This window comes from Octopus bimaculoides, chromosome 5 (genome assembly GCF_046866305.1).
Source record: "Octopus bimaculoides isolate indiv1 chromosome 5, ASM4686630v1, whole genome shotgun sequence".
In the NCBI taxonomy this organism is placed as follows: domain Eukaryota; kingdom Metazoa; phylum Mollusca; class Cephalopoda; order Octopoda; family Octopodidae; genus Octopus; species Octopus bimaculoides.
The window spans coordinates 46638792-46664119 of NC_142932.1; the positions used below are offsets into that span (position 1 = coordinate 46638792).

A 25328-nucleotide genomic window follows, 5' to 3' on the forward strand; every position below is an offset into this window, starting at 1 on the left:
ACAACAGCTTACAGTCAGTAATAGAAAGGCTGGGGCACAATAATACTATGAAGGAAAAAGGAATTATAATTCAAGCAATAACAAATACCAGTGACTGATTCTTGTGATCACAAGGTTGATGTTATTGAATAACATATTCGGTGTGGTATTGCATAAGCATTCTGACACCAGCTTGAAAGACATTTTAATATCTTAGAGGCATAATAGGAGACATTATGCTAACAATATTTTGTTAGAAAATTATTAATAATGAAGGCTATCCTATATTTGCTGTCAATTGTAACCTTAAGAAGTGTTTCAGTATTGTAGTTCCTCATTTAACCAATATTATATGCATATATAATATTATAATATATATACATACACACACACACACACACACACACATACATATATATATATATACACACACACACACACACACACACACACATATATATATATGGATTCACTTTCACAGAGAATAGTTAATTTATTTAGGAATGGAAAATAAAAGTTACTTTGATTCTATAACAACATAGTTAATCATTTTGACATGGTGATATGCAAAAGGCACATGTGCCAGTGACATGTAAAAGGCACCCATCCCAGTGACACATAAAAGACACCCAGTACACTCTATGGAGTGGTTGGCGTTAGGAAGGGCATCCAGCCCTAGAAACCAAAACAAAACAAATTAGGGCCTGATGCAGCTCTCTAACTTAACAGTTCCAGTCAAACCATCTTACTCATACCAGAATAGAAAACGGGAGCTAAATGATGATAATGATGATTGTTAATTACTTTGTAAGTAATGGGGATGTTTCAGATAAGATCTGTTTTATAAAAAGTATTTTTATTATAGAAACTATGGCTACATCTAAATGCCACAGTGTGTAGTTTTGTGTAGAGGTGATACAATGTTCAATAAGGTTTATCCAAAGGTTGTTATTTCTAGCTGAAAAACTATTCCCTATACCCAGTAGTGGTGCCTGGATAGGTACTGTGTGCAGCTTTTAATGATGGTGAATTGGCAAGACTTTTAGAGTGTCAGACTGGCAATATTCATTCTCCTCTTGGTATTCTAATTTCAAATACTGCCACAGACAACTTAGCTTTCATCCTTTAAGAATCAACAACTAAGTTTCAGTTCTGTACCAGCATTAGGGTCGATTCATCTCCCTCCATCTCTCTTTGTTTATCTGTTTATGTCTCCGCTGAAGAAGAAATTGGTTTGGAATAGGATGGGCTCTGCCAGGTCTAAAATTGTTCAAGATTTGTCTGTCAGTCACAAGAGTATCCCATCTCAGCAACTTCACTAGGAGTTGGCAACCCAAAGCAAAGCAAGGTAAGTGGATTATTTTCTGTAGATTAGGAATTATCTCAACAAAACTTTCAGCAGTATAAGAAGTTGAAACAGTATCTTACAGAGATACTCATATGAAATCTTCAAATATAACTGAGTCTTTACATCAGTACAAAACATAGTTTTATGCTGTTATCTAAGAGAATAATTTATGCAAAAATAGTTAATCCAACTTGTACATATTTTGCCTCTGATTTTCTCAACCATTTTAATAAATAAGGATTTGAAGTCATACACAAAGATCTTAGAACAGCAAGATCAAAGTAATAGAGTAAAGCTCACATTTAAGTCATGTAGTAGAGGTGCAATGGCCCAGTGGTTAGGGCAGCGGACTCACGGTCATAGAATCGCGGTTTCGATTCCCAGACCGGGCGTTGTGAGTGTTTATTGAGCGTAAACACCTAAAAGCTCCACGAGGCTTTGGCAGGGGATGGTGGCGAACCCTGCTGTACTCTTCCACCACAACTTTCTCTCACTCTTACTTCCTGTTTCTGTTGTGCCTGTAATTCGAAGGGTTAGCCTTGTCACACTGTGTCACGATGAATATCCCCGAGAACTACGTTAAGGGTACATGTGTCTGTGGAGTGCTCAGCCACTTGCACGTTAATTTCAATTTTTACACTTCTAGAGTGTGTACACAGCACTTTTCATTTGTTTTTGTTGTTATTTAACTCCAGATCCTTCTTCATTGATCAGACTTACATTCGAAAGTGTCTCAGCTGTCATCCTTTCATTGTATAATCAAATATAATGTATTTAGAGTTACATTACCAAATGTGTACTTTCTTTTTTTAAGATAATAGTCAGTGTTTTAAGAGTGATTTAGCTGTTATTTCTTGTAAATTAAACAACCTCTTAGTAGTTCCAACTTAGGTTTCTTTTATTCAGGTGTAGTTTAATGTGAAAATGCAGTTAGATTTCATATGCACCTCAAAGTGGCAGATGAAATTAAATTGTCTCCCTTGTTATGTGGTCATTACCAACCATTAGAATAATTTTTTTTCCTTTGCAGATTAAGCTATGAAAAGAAATATTTAGAAAAGAAAAATTTGATATCAATTTTGACGTTGGGTGCCTTTTTCTCTTAGCATATTAAGCAAACATTGAGGATATCTTAATTTCATGGCAGTATATTCTGAAAATGTTTCAATAAAATACTTTATCTCATTAACCATATTCAAGTATTCAATTTTATAGTAGTATAACTATTTTTAGTTTGTTTAGATTCCAGTTTATAACAAAAGGAAAAAAAAAATTCTCTGATAGGCTTGAATTTAAAAATGAATTTATTGGAGACCAATTTTATTGATATGACAAGAGTAAACAATAAAAGAAAAAAAAAACAGAAAATGCCCAGGCCGCACTAAATTATGCTAATTGTTAAACTGCTCTGGTGAAGTTATTTAGTATGTGTAAAAAAATCAATAAAGATGCCACTAGTATTTCACTAATTGTCTATTTCAATTATTCCATCCTCTAGGGATCTTGGTACACATATTGTCAAAAGAGCATTAACTTCCATGAGTAATGAGAACCTCATGAATTTCAAGTTCAATCAAACTTGAACAATTGATAGTCTGGAGTTTACTCATTTTTTTGTTTTTTGTTTTATGGGTGATTTTGTTTTCTTTTTTTTTTCTTAGATTTTTTTTGTTGTTATTTTATTGTCCTGACAATTTAACTGCTTGTAGTTGGTGGCCAAAGATGTGCAAGAAAACAAACACAAGATTTTAATATATAATAGTTTTGACCAAAATAATTGCTTTCAATGTACCCCATTAAAGTCTTTTTGATTAAAAGACATAAAAACAAAATAAGTACTTCGATACAGAAATTACAGAAAGAGTATTTGAAAGCTAGAAATGACAAAGGAACAGAATATAATAAAGGCAGCAAATCAAATGAACAGTAGCAGTCAGAAATAGAAACAAGACGGTACCTTCTAATGACTAGCAATGGCTTTTATATGTATTTTATGTTCAAATTTCTCAAAGTATGTTAATGCACACACCTGTTCATATGTGTCAATGTGTATCTGTGGTTGAGTGTGTGTGTGCATGTGTGTATGTGTGTGTGTGTGCGAATGCATGCTAATATGTGACAAGCACAATAGTTATATATGTATTGTTGCCACCCACAGCAAAATGCAGCGCTAAGACAATAAGACAATGACTGCAGAAAGACTACAATCTATTTACAAGACATCAAGTAAAAAAGGAAAAAAATCATCACAGGAAAACATTGAGAATCGTTTGAAATTCTGCAAGAATTATAAATTATGAAAAAAAATTGGCTCAAAGTCATGCTTAGTGTTGTTGAATCTATCAAACAATTTGCATCTAATGCTCTCTTTATTATTATTTATGAAACAATCTCAGGTATATACTTGAAAGAATCAAGCAATGCCCATCCATTATGATATGAGGACCATTCCTGAAAATGGAAGTTTGGATACTTTGGATAATACCACAAGGTACAACCATAAATGATAATCATTGAAACAAACTTGGGTATTTGAAAAAGTCCTCTTATTCATATGATCTTTCATAATTACATCATCTAACAGGATGATGCATGTTATCCTTAAGCAAAACATGAAAAACTGGTGTAAAGCTGATAACATTACTCTGTTGGGTAAATAGCTGGGATCATCTGGGCACTTCAAAAAATGCAAATGATTAGATGCAGCATTAGCTGTTGATTAAGAAGTTCTCTTTGTAGCCATGTGGTTTGGGGCTTCAGTCCCATTGTGTAGGGTCTATTATTATAGCCCTAGGTTGATCAAAGCCTTGTGAGTAGATTTAGTTGATGGAAACAAAAAGAACCCTGTTATTTGTGTGTATGTGCATGCATGTATATGTGTGTGTGTATGAGTGTGTGTGTGTATGTGTGTGTGTGTGTGTGTATCTATGTACATGTGTGCAAGTGTGTGTCTATGTTTGTGCCTCCATATTTGGATATTACATACTAGTTGTAAACAAATGTCACCATTATCCAAAATGGTGTCTTTCAATTGCAGTCCTCCATGGAATCATGTTCTACCTTTGTGCTGTTCGTGCTTGAAGGACTGGAAGAAATATTGCATTGCTTAGAAGCAAGTGAGAGTTGGTATCAGATTTATCCAACTGCATACATCTGTTCCAATAGATCTGGTCTGATCCATGCAAGCAAGGAAAAAATGGATGGTGATGATGAGGATGATGATGATGATGATGATGATGATGATGATGATGATAGATGATAACGATGATGACGATGACAATGATGACTACAACAATGACAACAACAATACAAAAGAGAAAACTGCAGATTACTTCATCAATTTCAAATTTAAATGAAAAGATACTGGAGACTTGAATACTAAAAATAATCACAGATCACTGCATGAGGTTGGTTAAAAGTATTCCTGACCATATTACTTCTATACTGTAAGCAAAGGGGTATCATTCAAAGTATTGTGCAATAGGACTTTAATATTTATCCTGAGAACAAGTTAGCTGCTCATTTTTATTACAAAATATGTCTTTTTTTTTTTTTGTCTTCATTGTCAATGCAAAAGTACAAGATATCTGAATGTTGAAAATAAGCTCATAAACTCCAGTGAAAGTTATGATCTAAAATACACATTTGGAATTGCAAGAGAGTGGTACTGTCAAGAATTGAAACTATAACCTTCCAGTTAATTAAGAGTTTATTGAAACATGGGCTGATAAAATAATAAAAATAATAATAATAATAATAATAATAATAATAATAATAATAATAATAATAATAATAATAATCTTCACATCAATACTATTCTTACACACAAACACATATTCACACACATGTTTTATCCTACACATAATTTTTGTTGGAAAATTTGTCATTTATTCTTTTGCTATCAGAATCAAAATATAGACAGTAATATCACAAGTATACTGTATATCTTTAGTTGAAAATATAATCAATTAGAAAAGATCATGTTACAAGAATCATATACAATATGGTTTTTCTTGAAGTATATTTTTGCGAACAGAAAATCCAAGGAGAATTTATTTAAAGTTTTCTTTCTACATAAATGTTTATTTTCACTGCAGTTTTTTCTCCATGTATTATTCCAAAATCAAAGTGTAGGACTTTGTAAGCTAGTAAATACAGCAAAGGGGATTTTAGCTTAATAAAATAAAATGGTCTTTACAAAAGGATCTATATATGAGAAAAGAAATATACAACTGAAAGCATCAACAATGTAAAATAATCAGAAAGAAAATAAGTTTGTAGGGATCAGAAACTGTATCTTGTTCTGATACTCTCAAGTGAAAACTAAACTTTTTTCGTTTTTTATTTCAATATGTATCACAATATATTGATTTGTTTTCATGTCTTCCACAGTGTCAAAATGTATCTTTCTCTCAAAGGACACACTGGCAAGGATTTATGACAGCTTCTGTTGACTACAGTCAATAACATGTCTTTGTCTTTTACTGTTGTTTTTAATATTGGAATATCTTATGAATACTTTTTAATCTTCATGTAGATAAATAACTAAAAGAATGTACATATTTTCAAATCAGATCAATCTCTGTAGTAAATGCTTTTTAACTTTAAAATATCTTTGCTGTGTCTGTCTCTACCATAGTTCAAATTAACAAAAATAATTCATGAAGCATTTTTAATAGAAAGAGTATGCCTAGAGATCTAGAATGATATTTATCAAAACTAATATGAATTAACAAAACAACATATGTAATTTAATATAGATGCGTTAGTGGGGTTTCATTTCATAAGTTCTTATCTATGAGAAAAAGAAAGTGTAAACTATAAGAAATTATACAAAGTAAAAGTCAATAAAATGATGGCTCATGAAACAGACACAAAAATTGTGACAAAATTATCAGAAATCTCAATTTTAAAGTAGATCAAGCATCATTTGTATATGTACAATAGATCAAATAAATGAGGAATAAAAATGCAATCATAATTATATTGAAAATATATTGTGAGCAGGCAGAATTGTCAGAATGCCAGACAAAATGCTTAGTGGCATTTTGTCCATCTTTACATTCTGAGTTCAAATACCACCAAGGTTGACTTTACCTTTCATCCTTTTGGGATCAATGAAATAAGTACCAGTTAAGCACTAGGGTTAATGTAATAGACTAGCCCTCCTCCCCCACCCAAATTCAGGTTTTTTGCCTATAGTAGAAAGGATTATTATTATGATTGTTATTATTATCATCATTATTATTATCATTATTATTAAGGTATCAAGTTGGCAGAATCATTAGCATGCTGGGTAAAATACTTAGCAGCATTTCATCCACCATTACGTTCTGAGCTCAAATTCCTTGTGGTTGATTTTACCTTTCATCCTTTCAGGGGTCAGGGAAATAAGTACCAGTTATGCACGGCAGTTGACATAGTCAACTTGCACCCTCTCCCATAATTTCAGGCCCTGTGCCTATAATAGAAAGGATTATAGTTATTAGTAGGACCTGTGAATATTTCACAGAATTAATGGTAAACTTATTGGATTATTTCTGCAAACTTTATCCAAAAATCCTGAAAGCATAACCTGTGTTGTGTCTGTATCAAAAGATAGTCACTCATCTGCTAATCATAGAAAAGTGAGGGAAATTGGAATGCAATGATTACTTAATGCACATTATATATACACTTTATATACTTTATGCACAACTTTATAGACTTAATACACACCACTCTCCCTCTTTCTCTCTCAATCTTCGCCTTACCCTATGTTTCACATATTTTCTTTCTCTCTTCGCCTTTCTCTTCAACTAATCATTTGTTACAGACGGGCTAAGTAAAGGAGGAAAAAAAACTTAGTTAAAAAAATTACACATTTCACTTACCACCATCTATCCCTCCCCTCCTCCTCCCCATCTCTCTCATCCCCTCCTCTTCCCTTCCTCTCCCTTCCCTCCTCCTCCCCTCCCCCTTCAACTAATCACATTGAAGCATTACAGATGGGCCAAGTAGGGAGGAACAAGCAGAATTAGTATAAAATTATCATTCAGCCCGAAACCTGGCAGAGTTGTTAGCACACCAGACAAAATGATTAGCAACATCATGATGTAATTGAATAACCCCACTTCCACAAAAAGTGTTAGGCTTTGTGCCTGCAGAAGGAAGGATTATTATTATTATTATTATTATTATTATCATCCTCATTTTATTAAAGATGGGTCTTTGAATTCACTTGTATCACATTTCTTATTTCTTTATTGCCCACAAGGGGCTAAACATAGAGGGGACAAACAAGGACAGGAAAAGGGATTAAGTTGATTACGTCGACCCCAATGCATAACTGGTACTTAATTTATCGACCCTGAAAGGATGAAAGGCAAAATCGACCTTGGCGGAATTTGAACTCAGAACGTAGCGGCAGACGAAATACCACTAAGCATTTCGCTCGGCATGCTAACATTACTGCCAGCTCGCCACCTTTACTTGTATCACATTTCTGGAAAGAACATTGGTTGATTCTCTTCAAGTGTATGGTAAGCTAAAATCTAAAAATAAATACTTATGCTAAATGAAAATTTTCCTTGCTACCTCAAATTCAGTTTTGCTTCTTTTTTTTAATGAGTCGCTCGGTGAGATTTCTGCTAATAATTACCCAAATCTGAAGCAGAAAGAGAGTCTATTTTCAGACAATCAGACTGAGGTAAGCAGTGTTATATGCCATTTAACTACATTATGAGTTCATTTTAAGCTCATAACATTTTTGTCTATGACCTAACAAATATCTCTCCAAGTTTGGACACCTGTAAGTCAACAACATCAAAAATGTCAGCAGGGAAGAAATTGTAAATAATTGATGATCTAGAAATGGAAGTGATTTAAACATTAAAGGATATTGTGGTTATCATAGGTAATTCGAACTGAAAAAAAAAATGCTTTTATGCTTTTCATTTGTTCATTAATAAACTCAGTAGTAAGGATTTCATTGAACTCTCAGAATTTCCTGTCGTTCGAATATAACTTTCATTCACTCTACATAAGTCCATCATTTTCATTCATCTATTAAATAACATTTAAATTATTCATATGTTCTTTATATTTCAGTGTATAACCTCTGAAATATCAAAAACTAATGAATTCTTTTAATAATCAGAACAAATAGTTTTAAATAGACTTTCATGTTTTCTGGTAGAAGAATGATCTTGGTTAATATGAGGGCAAAAGGTTTAAACTCCTCTAATGTTAGATAAGGCAACTTAATAAATTCCACAAAGATAATTAATCACTTTAAAAGAAAAAGAAATTGGTCTTACTTAAATGAATTTATAATGATTTTGAAAGTGTCATGACAAGTGGCAACAAACTTGGTGTCTGACAATGCTCACCTGTTGAGTTGATAATATATTGACATTACATTAGAAATTAGAAAATCACAACTGGAACTAATAAAGATAAGAAAATGGTATGATTTCAAATTAAGAATTCTAATGAGATTATGAAGACCTTTAAATGAACATTCCTTAAATCATCACAAAAATCATTTCTATAATTTTCAATTAGATTTCAAATCATTCTTACATACATAATTTTGTAAATTTTTAATTACAGATACATATTCATAAATTTGAACTGTTAATTGATATATCATGAAAACACTTTAGTTTTCACTGAACTCAGATAATCTAATTATACAATGTGTTGTGTGTTGTTTGTGTGTTTAAAGGAGATAGTAATATGAATTTCCTCGTTATGTAATTAGTTTTATTTATATATTCTAATTAGAACAATGCTATATTTCAGCCCTTTTTCTCACTTTGTACAACACACTTCTAAATCAAAATTAAACCTTGAAAAAAGTACACATAGAAGAACCCACTATTTATATTCAATTCACATTTTATTATTATCATGAAACCAGTGGGAACATGTGGGAAGAACCTGCCAAATGTTACAAATAGCTTCCCCCACTCACCCACTCATATATCACCCTTTTATAAAAAAAAATAGGAGAGCACATTGGATAATGTAATCTTGAATGAATAACAAGATGGGATGATCATACCTGGAATGCTTTGATCATTCAAAGGGATGAGTTGAAGTAAAAGCAACAACTGATGGGCATTGGCATGACTGTGTGGTTAAAAGGTTCACTTCACTATAACCTTGGGCAAGTATTTTCAAACACAGCATCAGGTTAATTAATGTGATAATGTGTGTGTGTGTATATATATATATATACATGTGTGTGTACACACACACACATATATATATATATATATATATATATATATATATATATATATATATTGCATGTGAATGTGTGTCATCATCATCATCATCGTTTAATGTCCTCCTTCCATGCTGGCATGGGTTGGGTGATTTGACAGGAGCTGGCCAAGTGGGAGCCTGCACCATACCTCTGAGTGTGTTTTGGCCTGGTTTTTATGGTTGGATGCCCTTCCTAACACCAACCACTCTGTAGAGTGGACTAAGTGCTTTTTATGTGGCACTTACATAGGCGCAAGGTCACTTTTAGCATGGATTTTACAGCTAGGTGCCCTTCTAAATGTCAACCAATTTACAGTGTGGACTGGGTGCTTTTTAAGTGGCACCTGCACTGGCAAGGCTACTGAGTAGCTTTGCAAGACAAAGATTCTTTGAGAGGGAGGAAGGTATTGGAGGAGGTGATCTTGTGTCAAATGGTGAAAGACTAAAGTGTATAGATATATAATATCTATGCAGTGTATCTAGGAGTATATGATCAAATGTTTCCTTTTTATATGATAGAGTCAATCATCTTGCTATTCTTGCAGGACAATTGACAATTGCCTGACCCTTTCACATGTCAGAGACGAATGGTGGAGTACATAATTAGAAACATTTGCCAGAGGTTATCAGGCCACACCTGGTCAAAGCAAAAACCTGTGTGTAACATAGATAAGAAGAGCTGCAAGTAAAGAGTAAAGTGGTTTGACATATATCTGTACTGGAGATCACAAAGTAGTCAAAGAGATTCAAAGTGGTATATCATGTGAACAATTTTGTTTATCTTGGAGATTTTGAATGCAGTAGTGAATAGTATTAGATAGGTTGCTGTGCATCTTTTATTTTTTTTAATTTTCATCTTTTGCTTGTTTCAGTCATTGGACTGCAGCCATGCTGAAGCACTGCCTTGGTGAGTTTAGTTGAACAAATCGACTCCCAGTACTTATTTTTAAGCCTGTTACTTATTCTATCAGTTTCTTTGAGCGAACTGTTAAGTTACAGGGATGTAAACTAATCAACACCAGAAGTCAAGTGGTAAGGGAACAAACTAAAACACATGCACACACACACACACACACACACACACACACACACACACACACACACACACACACATGACAGGCTTGTTTTAGATTCCATTTACCAAATTCACTCACAAGGCTTCTTATGACATGGCCATGCCTACTTCTGTATGCTGGGTCTGGCAGAAGGGGCAGTGTTGTTGGCCTTTTCAGGTCCTGCAAGAGAAATGAGACTGATGCCATTAATGTTCTTGAACTATGGCAAGTTAACATCTGCAGAAACGATAAGAACGGAGTGGGAGTTCCTGAGAGCCAGCACTCTGGGAAGGAAAGAATTGATATAATTTTTAATGCAGATCCTGGAAGGCTGAGACTGAACACAATGAGGGTGAAGAGAGAAAGAGAGGCAAGTGAGGCAATGATACTAGAGTGGATGTGGATTGAATCTGGCCAGCTCCAAGAAACAAGTTCAGGCTTAGGGTAGCAGTAGAACAGGTAGAGAAATTGGAATGAAATTCAGAAACTGGAACATATCTGTGAGTTTAAACTAGTTAGTTGAGCAGACGTTTTCTGAATGTGGCCTGTAATACCTGTGTGTGCAAGTGATGTGAGAGCTACATTCCATTATGGGTTTCACCTAAGCTTTATAGAATTTTGTTGAAACATATATTTCTATATCTTGTGATAAATGCTACTGCAACACCAACTTTCTAAACATTGACGACCTGAAACCTCATATAACCTGTACTAGTTTACAAACAGAAATTTCACATTCCTGCAGCAGCCAGGCTAGTTTACTGGTACCATGCAAAGACTCATATCAATCACAGTACAATATTAATAAACTTGTATCATTTATACCAAAGTACAGATAGCTGTATTTTATTTAATTATTTAGGCAATTTAAAATATTTGCTTAATTTGGAGTGTGCTGACCAAGGTGACCACCCCTGGTTTGCAAAAGTCAGTGAACCAGAAAAGTTTTGGAACCAAAGATTCTAAAAAATCAATGTTGTGTACTGCAAAATCAAAAGAGTGGGGACAGAGAGAAAGAGGAAGTAGCTGAAGTTAGAAAGAATGAGGAAGTAGATGCAGGGTTTTAGAAATGTCTACAACAGGTGCACTATTTCACCTGTTGTAACCATTGCTACAACAGGTGTTACAACTGATTTCACATCCTTATCTTTAACTCATCAGTTTCCCATACATTTGAGAAAAAAACCCGTACACATGCCTGCCTTTTAGATAAAAGTTAATGAAGTATAAGCCAACAAAGAAGACTTTACATAGCCACTCAACATGCTAGAAATAGCAACCAAATTTCCCTCAAATAAAACTCAGAGAAGTACCTGGGATAATACAGGCATATGTATTCCAATCAATTTACCCCAGAGTTAAGCAACAATGGCAAGAAGCAAATGAAAGGTGAGCATTCTAGTTGCCTCTTATCATAAAGAAATCATCTAATGATTTCTTACAATATAAATTGTTATTTTTGTTTTCTTCTTTATTTCTTTGTTTCCTTTAATGTCATTCTTGCTAAATTTCTGTTTTCTTTTGTTCAAACTATTTATCAAATGCTTACCTGCTGTTAAGTGTGTGTTGTTATATTCAATATATTTGTATAATGGCTTTAGATTTGATTTACCAACCAATTTACACAAGTACAAGTCTATTATTGTTTTCAGTTTTACTTCATATTAATTTGTTTCTTTCTCAGTATTTAGAGAAAACATGGAACATCAAATAATAGCTGCACTCAAGAGAAATGCCTGCTGCAGTCATAAATTGGTTTTAAAGATATAGAAGATGATAAAGAAAAAAAATGATAAAACAAATGTAAGAAAAAATATATTAATACGACATTAAAATATAAGAATTCATGAAGATGCAAGATAAAATGTAATATATCTACTTGAAGGAATAAATTTAAGCCAATTTGCCAAACAAACCTACCATAAATTATTAAACTGAATCTCAAATGAATGAAGTAGAAATTGTTGAGAAGGTTAAATTTTACATTATTGTACACGAGGGACTTCCATTGATCGACCAGAATATCTTAGACTAATATGTTACATAGATTTCATTAAAACCCTCTCTATTGAAGGCAAATAAACATTAGTTCAATTTTGTTTTCTTCTTAAAGCTAAGATTGTTTATTTTTGTCATTTTATGATGATATATCAGCCATAAATATCAGTTTGACCAGCCTAGTGTTTTTTTTATTTTATTTTATTTATTGTTAGGCTAGTTTTACTGTTTTGACAGCAGGCATCCATTCAGAACAAAAGATATGGTTGAAGTGAATGATTAGTTCTTGTCGGTTTTTTTTTTTAAATACTCATACAAATATAACATTTGGTCTTCAAAGATCGACATATTTCTCATTACAAGATATTTGACACACAATTATACAATTAACAAAAGAAAAAGAAAATAAAGACACAAATGATGAATGTGCTCCAGTTAACTTGAGCGAATGACATCTATGCTAAACTCAAACAGCTTAGGGATATATTGAGGATGAGGATGAGGATGATGATGATGATGATGATGATAGTTTTAATAATAATAATAATAATAATAATAATGATGATGATGATGATGATGATGATAATAAATAATAATATCAGTATTACTGAAACTTCTTCCAGAATATATTGTAACAGCACAAAATTAGAACTTAATATATTTCAGCAAAGAACATAAATTGATTTTTATTAGTTTCTTTCCTATTTTTTGGCACCAAACAAATAGTTTTGCTTCTTAAATTAATTAACAATGTAAATTATGTCTGTTCACTATCTGAACCATTTCATACATGTGTAAGTATACTAAAATGACTAGTATGTTAACACCATTGTCTATTGATAAAAAAAAATAGTTGATAAATTAGAAGGGACAACAATGAATGAGCTTAAAACTTTATGACTAGATAACAAACAAAAACAGTAGTTTGGGAAGATTAGTGTGGAACAACACGAGAATGGAATTCCAATAGAAAGCATATAACATTTTATTGAGTTACAACAAATATTATATTTCGAGGCAGCTTCCAATGTATTCAGTGTGTTATTAATGTTAATGATAATGGTTTAGGCTTGGATAAAGTAGCTTTTTACAAAACTGCATAAAATAAATTTGCTTTCTCTTTCTCATTCCTTCAAACAACACTGTCAGTCTACTTTGTCAGTTGAATTAAGCATTTGTTAACCATCACAAGGCATTATAGCTTTGAAATATAACAATGGTGTATGTCAGATTCTGAGTAGCATCAAACTTTTGCTCTTTTATAAACAATCTACTTACAAGTAAATTCCATAAACAAATCTAGCAAAACTACTATAAAAACTGCAATTTCACAGTCAACTGTAAATCATAACAAAACAACTTGTAACCAATACCCTACTTTAAGAATTGTGACTATTCCATAGAAAAGGGAGCCAGATGGCAATCATATACACCTGGAATGTCTGAATATATTTACTACTTTATAGTGACTTTCACTAACATGATGGCTTCAAAATAAAAGTTACTCAGTTTAAGATGAAGCAGAAATTAAATGAAGAGAGAAAACAGGTAAGCTGAGTAAAACAAAAATAAGATCTGTTAATGAATATTAGCTGCATGAACCTCACTGGCCAAAAAAGTCTACATACGTTATGGGTATTATGGTTTAGATATATTAATAGGTGTGGAGGCGCAATGGCCCAGTGGTTAGGGCAGCAGGCTCGAGGTCATAGGATCGCAGTTTCGGGCGTTGTAAGTGTTTATTGAGCGAAAACACCTAAAGCACCACGAGGCTCTGGCAGGGGATGGTGGCGAACCCTGCTGTACTCTTTCACCACAACTTTCCCACTCTTTCTTCCTGTTTCTGTTGTGCCTGTAATTCAAAGGGTCAGCCTTGTCACACTATGTCACGCTGAATATCCCCGAGAACTACGTTAAGGGTACACGTGTCTGTGGAGTGCTCAGCCACTTGCACGTTAATTTCACGAGCAGGCTGTTCCATTGATCGGATCAACTGGAACCCTTGACGTCGTAAGCGACGGGATGCCAACATATTAATTGGTACCTAATTTAATGCATAGCCAATAATAAACCTTTAGTTTTATGCTTTGTCAATGAGAAACCTTTCACATAATTCATAGCCAATGAGAAATGGTTGATGGATAATATTTGAAAGACCTTGTTTTTATCTTTCACCAATGCTTATTGGTGAAACATTAGATATAAACATAAGCAAGAAATACTCAAAACTGACACATCACAAATGTAAACTCTTGGGCTATTTGTTCTGCAATGAACTAGATACTCTCCTACAGCTAGCACCATCAGAAATACTGTGAAACAACGACTGACCAGCTGCAATATAAAATAACATAAATAAATTTGTACTGAAGTCGAGTCAATTGACCGAATTCTAACACTGTAAACCTGAGTTCTTGTAGAAATTTAAGAAGTATCAATTTTCTCATTTCTTAATTTGTTAAAAAGATAATCTTTCATAATCTTCATTTTATAGCTCCTTTCCAGCATTTTTGTCTCAGAATATACCTTACTTGCCCTAACATTCTTAGATACTATTTATCATTTTTAGTAATATTTCCATCCCACCACACCTCTTTCAATTTAATAACTGATACAGCATGACTAAATCCTTGCTTACAACACTCTTCTTCTGTAAAATCTTAGTACATTCTTAGCATCTGCTTTACCATATTAAAAAATTCATTTCTTTCATCTTCCCTCCTTGACACATTTTAGAACCTAAGATATTTTGCAATCTTTCTCACTGATATACATGTTGGTATAATTCGCTCTTTTCAGAATTATTTAAATATTCAAATTTTTAATTAATTTGTTGTTTTCTAATGAAAAGCATAGAAAAGTACTTTAAATTCACCACAGCTTAAAGGAAAATGACGACATAAATTATTTAGGCTTTTTAGTAAGGATGGAAATAAGCAACATGCATGGGTGAGTTTCTGGAATGATTTCATCATCTTAAGTAGTTTACAGAGAATAAACCACTCATCTGAGAAGCTGCTTCAGAAGATACAGAATAAGGAAGGGAGAGGGATGCTGAGGCAGTTTATGAAGAGAGATTGACTTAATAAGAAGATAAATGTGAGAGTGAGAGAGGGAAAGAGATTGGGGCATGGCAAGAAAGTATAATAAATAACAGTACTACTCATAAATACTTAGAAGAAAGTGGACAGTGCAACTCAAGATCAAGTCTCAAAGTTGTTGCATACAGGAAATCATCATTGCATTAGTCTTCAGGGGATATACATGTCTTCAAAATTTTAGATTATATGTTTATATTTCATGCATTTCTTCAATTTCTCATTTCCCATGAAGACAGCGAAATTTAAAATAGAGCAGTTATATTTCTAAATGAGTACAAGCAGGCCTACTGTCAATGCTCACTTTTGGTATTGTTGATTGTGGTGATAGTGGAAATGTGTTTATTTGTAAAAAAAAAATTACTTTCTCAAAAAAATAATATCCCTAAAAGATGCTTAAACAACTTCCTTACATTACCCTCACAGTAAACAACACTACTGTGCAACCCCCTTCATCGTCTAATGTTGCATATCCTCTTTTTTTTTTTTGCCCTTCTGTCACTATGCTCTCGATATAGTATTAGACGGTGAGTGGAAGAGAAATACGCAGCAAAAGCAGCAAGACAGCCAGGTAATGTGGTCAAGCCACTTATATATTACAGAGGAATTTGGATATTTGTGTGTGTGTGCGTGTGTGTGTGTGTGTGTGTGTGTGTGTGTATGTTTGCATGCACGTGTTGTGTGTGTTTGTTTGTACATATATAATAATTTACCAAAATTCTGACAAATGAGTGATGAAATGTTGATTCCATTTCTTGACAGCTGTTTCATAACGTTTACTGCCATGAACTGTTCTGATGAGAAACTGGATTCATTATGCTACAGTACATATATATATATGCATCTATATGTCTATTTATATGTGTCCAAGACGTTTCAGTGTCACTTTGGAAGGAATGCAATATTAATCTTATAACCTAATCTCAACTATTGTCTTTTCTAATAGCTGGCCACCTAGCAGATAGGAGCTTAGAGGTCTGTTAGATTCCCTGAATTCTTATTTCTGCTTTGAATATATACATCATCATCATCATCATCATCATTATTTAGCGTCTATTTTCCATGCTGGCATGGGTTAGACAGTTTGACGGGAGATGGTAAGCCAGAGAGCAGTACCAGGTTCCAGTCTGATTTGCCTTGGTTTCTATGGCTAGATGCCTTTCCTAATGCCAACTACTCCAAGAGTGTAGTGGATGCCTTCTACATATCACCAGCATAGGTGCCTATTACGTATCATCATCAGAGGTGGCCTTTACATGTAACCAACACTGTCCACAACATCGATTTCACTTGGCTTGATGAGTCCTCACAAGCACAGCAAATTGCCAAAGATTTCAATCATATACATATGTGTGTGTGTGTGTGTGTGTGTGTGTAAATATGTGTGTGTGTGTGTGTGTGTAAATATATATGTGTGTGTGTGTATATATATATATATACATATATATATATACATATATATATACATATATATATATAAATATATATATGTATACATATATATATATATATATATACATATATATATATGCATATATATATATATACATATATATATATGCATATATATATATATATATATACACATATATATAAGTCAGTAAATAGTGGGGTTGTGTTAACCGCACGTGGAGAAATAATAGGAAAATGAAGAATAAGACAGAATGCTAAATTGGAAGCATGTTTTAATAAAGATTTCTAACCGGCTTTCATTGCGAAGCAAATTTTCAAGAAGGAGAATGAAAATGTTTTTTTACAAAGAAGTACAAAATGAAGAAAATAATATATAAAAAAAATAATATATAAAAAAATAACTATACCAATACATTATATTGTCTTTGAGCTTTTGAAGTTCAATGGTAGTTCATGTATATAATGGTTGGAAAAATAAGGATGCATGAGAATTGAGAGCTGTGTTAGGTTTAAAAAAAAAGAGAAAAGTGGCTAAAAGTTTGTGTTTAGCAGGAAGTGTGGTGTCAAAACAGAAAGTGTGTGTAAGGGGAGCCAAATGTTTTTAGTTGGAGTTATGAACTCTTTTTAAACAGGAAGTTTATAAACTCTCAATTCTCATGCATCCTTATTTTTCCAACCATTATATACATGAACTACCATTGAACTTCAAAAGCTCAAAGACAATACAATGTATTGGTATAGTTATTTTTTTATATATTATTTTTTTTTATATATTATTTTCTTCATTTTGTACTTCTTTGTAAAAAACATTTTCATTCTCCTTCTTGAAAATTTGCTTCGCAATGAAAGCCGGTTAGAAATCTTTATTAAAATATGCTTCCAATTTGAAATCTTTATTAAAACATGCTTCCAATTTAGCATTCTGCCTTATTCTTCATTTTCCTACATATATATATATATATATATATATATATATATATATATATATATATATATATATCAAACGGATGTCTTATGAAACTATTCCACACAAACAATAACAGCCATACCAATAATCCGACATGCCTTCATCATCAGCTGCCCCACAGATATTATGGTTTCAACACCTGGGCAGTACCATTCAATCCGGCTGTCAACAGCACTAAAACATGTGTTGTTTGGGAACAAACATGCCTTAAATATCACTACGTTCATTCAATCTTAATTCTAGGAAGGATTAAACACTAACATTATTAATTAAACTACAACAAAGGAAACACATTTACCCTATGTACAAAAACAGTATTGGTAAATAAATTCAATAAGTAAACCTATAACTAACTCCTAAATTATCTAATTAAATAGCAACCAAGCCCTTGAAGTTCATGCAAATACTATTCCCATCAGTCTTCCATAGTTATTAATATAAAAGTGAAAGCTTTTATATTCTATTCTTCCCACCCACCCACCCACCCAAAAAACAAGCTTGATTGAACTTAACTAATAATATAACTAATTCTGAGTGAATTACACTATGATAGCTGGCCTTGCAAAATATTTTATTTTGCTAAAACAGCTTGAAACCATGGTTCAGGAAATAAACGGTAAATGTTTTTATTTTTCATTCCTTTTCGAAATTATCTCTAATTGTGGTTTGGAGTTTGGCTGCTCCTTCTAGCGGATTAGATGTCCTATTATGGACATCTCTCATGTGTTTAGATGTACACGGTGTGTATTTATATGAATACTAGTCTATTGACTAGTTTTTTTCTTCTTGCTAGACCACTTGTAGCAAATAGAATTTATAAATTTTTTTGCTAACCTGAGATTTATTAATAATATATACATACATACATACATACATATATATATATATATATATATATATATATATATATATATATATATATGCACGGACATATATATATATATATACATGCACAAACATGTATATATACACATACACACCCACATATATATATATATACATACATATATACACACAAATGTATGTAGATATGATTGTGTGTGTATGTGTGCATGGATACACGTATGTAGAAATAATTACATACATACATGCATCCTAGCAGGCATATCTGAAAGGATCAGAATCACAATGATCAGCTGATGAAGGAAGTTTCCTAGTTATGCCAATATATTTGCATTCTTATGTTAGCATCCCTACTCATTGTTACTGTCTTGTTGAATATGTGTTACCTAGAATAGCACAATTTTTTTAGGTTATTTTTGTTTTTGGTTCCATAATAGTGGTCACAGATAATTAATTTCTAGGAATATAGTATTTGGTAAACAATTATAATTCAAAGAGTCTTGAAAGCCATTATGTGGCTGATATGATGCATATATATGCACACACAGACATACATAAACATTTACATATATATATATATATATATATATATATATATATATATATATATATATATATATATAAATATATAAATGCTCTGCATTTTAAATTGATATAATGATTACATTGCTCAATTAAAAGGAGTTGCATGAAACGATCGTACTGCATTACCTCTGGATATCCTTGTTGCTTATTTTGATTTTTAATCACCTTACGTTGAAATTTTATGGATAATACCGTACTAAAATCTGATGCCCGAACTTAAGTACCATATTCGCCTGAATCTATACTCTCTTTTACTCTTTTACTTGTTTCAGTCATTTGACTGTGGCCATGCTGGAGCACTGCCTTTAGTCGAACAAATCGACCCCAGGACTTGTTCTTTGGAAGCCTAGTACTTATTCTATCGGTTTCTTTTGCCAAACCGCTAAGTTACAGGGACATAAACACACCATCATCGGTTGTCAAGCGATGTTGGGGGAGACAAACACAGATGCACACACACACACACACACACACACACACACACACACATACATATATACGACGGGCTTCTTTCAGTTTCCGTCTACCAAATCCACTCACCAGGCTTTGGTCGGCCCGAGGCTATAGTAGAAGACACTTGCCCAAAGTGTCACGCAGTGGGAATGAACCCGGAACCATTTGGTTGGTAAGCAAGCTACTTACCACATAGCCACTCCTGTGCCTATATATATATATATATATATATATAGAGAGAGAGAGAGAGAGAGAGAGAGAGAGAGAGAGAGAGAGAGAGAGAGAGAGAGAGAGAGAGAGAGAGAGAGAGAGAGAGAGAGATGGCTCAATTTTGCTCCACAGCAATATACATCCTCACACTTCTCAAGCTATGATTCAAAAGTTGCACACCCTGAATTATGAGATTTTGCAACATCCTCCCTATTCCCCTGATATCTCTCCAACTGATTATCACTTATTTAAGCATTTTGAGCTTTTCATACACAATAAAACATTCTTAAATAGACAAGAGGTAATTGAAGCATTTGGACAACTTATCACAGCAAAAGATGAAATGTTTTTTAAAGATGGAATATATGACTTAGAGAAACGTTGGGTAAACATCATAAATGAACATGGATCATACTTTGATTAAATATATCAGTTATCTAACATTTCTGAAACATTTTTATTGTTACCTTTCAAATACGACATTTCATGAGTGACAACCTAATACTTATGATTTAGTAAGGACTTGTTTGTATAGACTTAAAAATGATGGTCATGGTTGGGTTTTTTTTTTAACAATTTGGGCACCTATGACTACATGATTTAATGTGAGATATCTTATTTTAAGTAAACAGAGAATAGTTTGAAAGAGATTTGACTGCTATTTCTACAGGGTCCAGTGACTGTCATCAGGAGTTTTGTCTTTGTTTAAGATTTCTTCAGATACTAGTGACCTTGTAATGCATAGTCAACAGAAGATAAGTACGTGTCTAGCAGAAGTTAGACTTGTAACATCAAGTAAACATGTCATGTTGATGTTAGCAGTAATTCCACTGGCTATTACAAAGATCTGACCAAAAGATGCCAATAAACCTGCCCAATATGTTAGATTCATTGTCTTTAATTGATGTTAATCTCCAGTAAAAATAAAATGGGTTAATGTATTAGATGCTGCTAGATTTGTGTGTAAGCTGACATGTATAGTGATTCTTTACATTATAAATCAACATCAGTAGTAACTGAAGAGTAAGTCATCCTCCTCATCACCATCATCATCATCATCATTTAATTCCTGTTTTCCATGCTGGCATGGGTTGGACAGTTTGACAGGAGTTGGCCAGCTGGAGAGCTGCCCAGGCTCCAGTTGTCTATTTTGGCAAGGTTTCTACAGCTGGATGCCCTTAAGAAAATATTAAAGTCATTGAGGAAAATATAAATTTCACATGATAAACATCATGTGCATGGCTCAAAACATTCAGTTGATTTGTAAGGCAAAAAAAAAATAGAGATACTTTAGCCCAGGCAGGAGCTTCTTAAAGCTGCTGCATCATCTTTCATTTAACGATGACTAAATCTATTATATTGTTGAACACCTTACTTTATTTACAAACGGGTCTTCCATTAGGGTTTTTTGACAACTGCAAACTCCTTAAGCAGGCCTCAGCTGCTATGAACATCGTCTTAATAGCATCCTTCAATTTTGTAAGCTTAAAATCACTCTTCTGCAAGAAAGAGTGTGCTGATCTTGCTGGGAAATCATGGCAGCCAACACCAAAGGGAAATGAGGTTGCATGCCATTCCCTTGACAAGATCTTCATTAATAGAGTCTTCTTATTTGGCTTCTTTTTGTTGATGACAAATGTTAAGCAAGTCCTCACAGGACACTCTGAGTAATAGGTCATACCTGAGCATTTATACCCATTATATCACACCAGCCGAAGTGAAAATCTAATAAGTTAATAGTTTGCATTACACATACAAGACAGTGTTTGAGATAGGAGCAAATAGCTTGCCTCAAAATATTGTTTTATTTAGTAATATTGAGAAAATATAGAGATAATTGCTGCTAGGGAATAATAATATATTTCTAAGATATCCAGCATGATATTAATGACCAAGAAGTCTATACTCAAAAAGACTCCTCCTTCATAGCAGAAGTGTTAAGGTCACTCCCGTCTGGTGAAGCGGATTGGTCCACAAGAATTGTGTGCTGGTGCTACGTAAAAAGCACCCATGACAGTGCCACATAAAGACACTTGTGCAGTGCCACGCTAAAAGTACCCAGAATACACTGTAATGAGAGTGGCATTAGGAAAAGCATCCAGCAGTAGAAACCAAGCCAAATCAGACAAGAACCTGATGTAGCTCTCCAACTTGTCAGAGTTCCAGTTAAACCCATGCCAGTATGGAAAACAGACATTAAAGGATGATGATGGTGATGATGATGATGATGTCAGTTGGTGGTAGTTAGGGAAAACTTAATTTTTGTGCCTAAAGACTTATGAAACATTCTAAGATGCTTTGGAGGGGTTGAAAAAACTCTGGAGTTCAACTCCCTTGGAGATTTTTTCATATTGCTAAAGACCATATGTCACTAGATTCATGTATAAATAAGATAATTTTCACCCTTCAACTTTCTGAGATTATTTCTGTTGTAACTGTCAACTCTGGTCTAATTCATCAGAAACATTTTAGCTCTTATCTTTTGCCAATTCATTATTTCTTGATTCACACACAATATACATATAATAAATTGCATATTATGTACATTAAAGACAATTGTGTTTATTACACACACACACACACACACACACACACACACACACACACACACACACACACACACACACACACACACACACACACACACATGCACACACACACACCATAAATCCTTAATTCATACACTACAAATGATCACGATATTTGGGACTATAGAAATCTACAAGAATTTAAGATTGAAGGGATGATGAACAAAACAAGATGATTTCCTTCACAACTTTTTTATTCTAAATTAAAAAGAGGAAAAGAATTCTCTCTCTCTCACTCTCCCTCTCTCTCACTCTCCCTCTCTCTCACACACACACACACACATGCATGCACACATACGCATGCATACATACATACATACATACATACATACATACATACATACAGAAGCCATAGCCACTCATAATAAAAAGGAATACTGGTAGAATATCCCAGTGAAATCCTCAATAAAATGTAAACACAATAGACCTGATATTATGATTTGGGATAGAGAAGAGAAACTGTGTAGAGTTGAGGAAATCAGCTACCCAGCAGATGTCAACATGAAGCTGAAAATTATTAAAAAAGAATCCTTATGCTGAACTATTGAGAAATCTGCAGTTTCTCTATCCAGATTACAAGTTCAAGTTTATACCTGTAACTATTGTGGCACTGGCATTTGTAATACACTGCCTAAATACCAATCTTGAGAAATTAGGTTTCTCAAAACCAGAATGGAGCAAGCTGATTCAAGGAATGCAGATCCAAGCCATCACTGGAACTGTAAAAATCTGAAAAACTACCCAGAAGTTTATCATTTAAATATATATGAGCATGTCTAGATATGCAACTATATGCATGAGAAGACATACATAAAACAAAACATACAAATTTGCACATATACATACAAACAAATAAAAACAAATAAAAACAAATAAATAAAAATACCCTGTCGTTGCTATTGACATTCCAATGATGAATAATGACATACGTATATATATATATATATATATATATATATATATATATATATATATATATGTTGTTTTCACTGTTCAATTTTTCCTGTCTTGGTTTACGTTTGCCACCTTGGAATCCACTGTTTAGTTGGTTGATCCACTACTCAGGGAGAGACTATTCTAGAGTAGGTCTTGCCTTATCTTCGAAACGTCGAGTTAGAATAGAGGCAGCTGATGAATAATTCCAAGTGGTTTTCTGTTTTCCTATGTGTTCGTTCCATTGTCTGTGGTTCATTGTTCTAGCGTCCTGTACCCTGATATGCATCTATATACATATGTAGATGAAAGTATATACATATATGTGTGTATACATGCATATATATTTTTTGTATTATATATATAATCAATGAGAATAGAAAATTATTTAATAATTATTCCAGAAGTGAAACTGTATTAAATCATTTTAATAAACTGACCTCTCTTAGCTTGTCATCTTCTGCTTTAGATAAATTTGAACTGTTATAGCCTGTAGAACCTTGCTGTTCTGGAATTTTCTGTCCAGCTGAATTGTTAACTGCAAAAGAAATTATTTAAAAGCTGATTTTGAATACATTTTCACTAAAAATCCATGTAAGTATTTTATAATTAGATACTTCTTTTTTCCCAAAGTCTCCAAATCTGAAGAACCAGACAAACAAATCTATTAATATTTTCTTTAAACATTAGTAATTCATAAACTGGTGCCTTATATTTATGGTTCCATGGATTGTCTGTTCCAGATGATAAAATAATAGGAATGATGACCTGCTACAGGCATATTTCACTGAGTTAAGACGACATAAAAATTGCTATTTGAAGCAGCCATGGATAATGGAATAATTAACTAATTAATTCAAGCTTAATTTTCAAAATCATATAAATATCACTTATAATGCAATACAATACATTAGAATGAAGGAATAGCTTCTGTTATAATTGTAGAAGTAGAGTGTCCAATCAACTGCTTAGTGAAAATGGTCCATCTTTTTTTTTATTTTTCAGGTTGAAGTAATTACTTGTTCCATGTAAAGGACAGTCTGAAAGTTCAAATCCAGGTAAAGTATTTTTACTCTATTTTCCTTATATCTTAGTCAGGAGGGAAAGCAGTTTCTGAGATTTTTTACAGGACTACTGATTGGAGTCCACTGAAAACATCCAAGGAGTAAGATAGTGATGTTAAAATGGTTATGAAATTAGGACTACCATTCAAGTATATTATGGTAGTATTTGATTTCAGAATACAAAGAACTGGTACAAATGCAAAAAGGCATCCAATACAATGTTTTTATGGTTCCACAAATCCACTACCTTGGATTGGTACATTTTTATCAACTGTGAAAAGATTTGATCAGAGCTAGTGCTAGAAAGTGCAGAGCCCAATTAGAAAATTATCAGCGGGCGTCTCCTACTCTACAAAAGCTGAAGACTGATGTTTTATGCTTCATGTAGTATGCCAGTTCCAGCCAAAAAAACATTGAAAGCTTGAGATTCCATCTTTAGCCACAATGATGTACTAAAAATTCGCCATAATGTCCACCGCTCAAGCATGTGCATGGAGCCCTTACTTGGTGCCGGGCCCAATTTGAACAAAGCTGTCTAATT

The 25328-nt window shown here is 33.2% G+C and overlaps 1 protein-coding gene across 3 annotated transcripts in view; it reads right to left on the reverse strand.

Annotated features, from left to right (window-relative positions):
* LOC106870492 (osmotic avoidance abnormal protein 3) overlaps positions 1-25328 on the reverse strand; it is a 906658-nt gene that overhangs the window by 26118 nt on the left and 855212 nt on the right. For all 3 annotated transcript variants that reach the window (XM_089352196.1, XM_089352197.1, XM_089352198.1), the window contains one exon: positions 24164-24261. In XM_089352196.1, coding sequence (XP_089208322.1) covers positions 24164-24261 — 98 coding nt within the window. The remainder of the gene's footprint in view (positions 1-24163; positions 24262-25328) is intronic.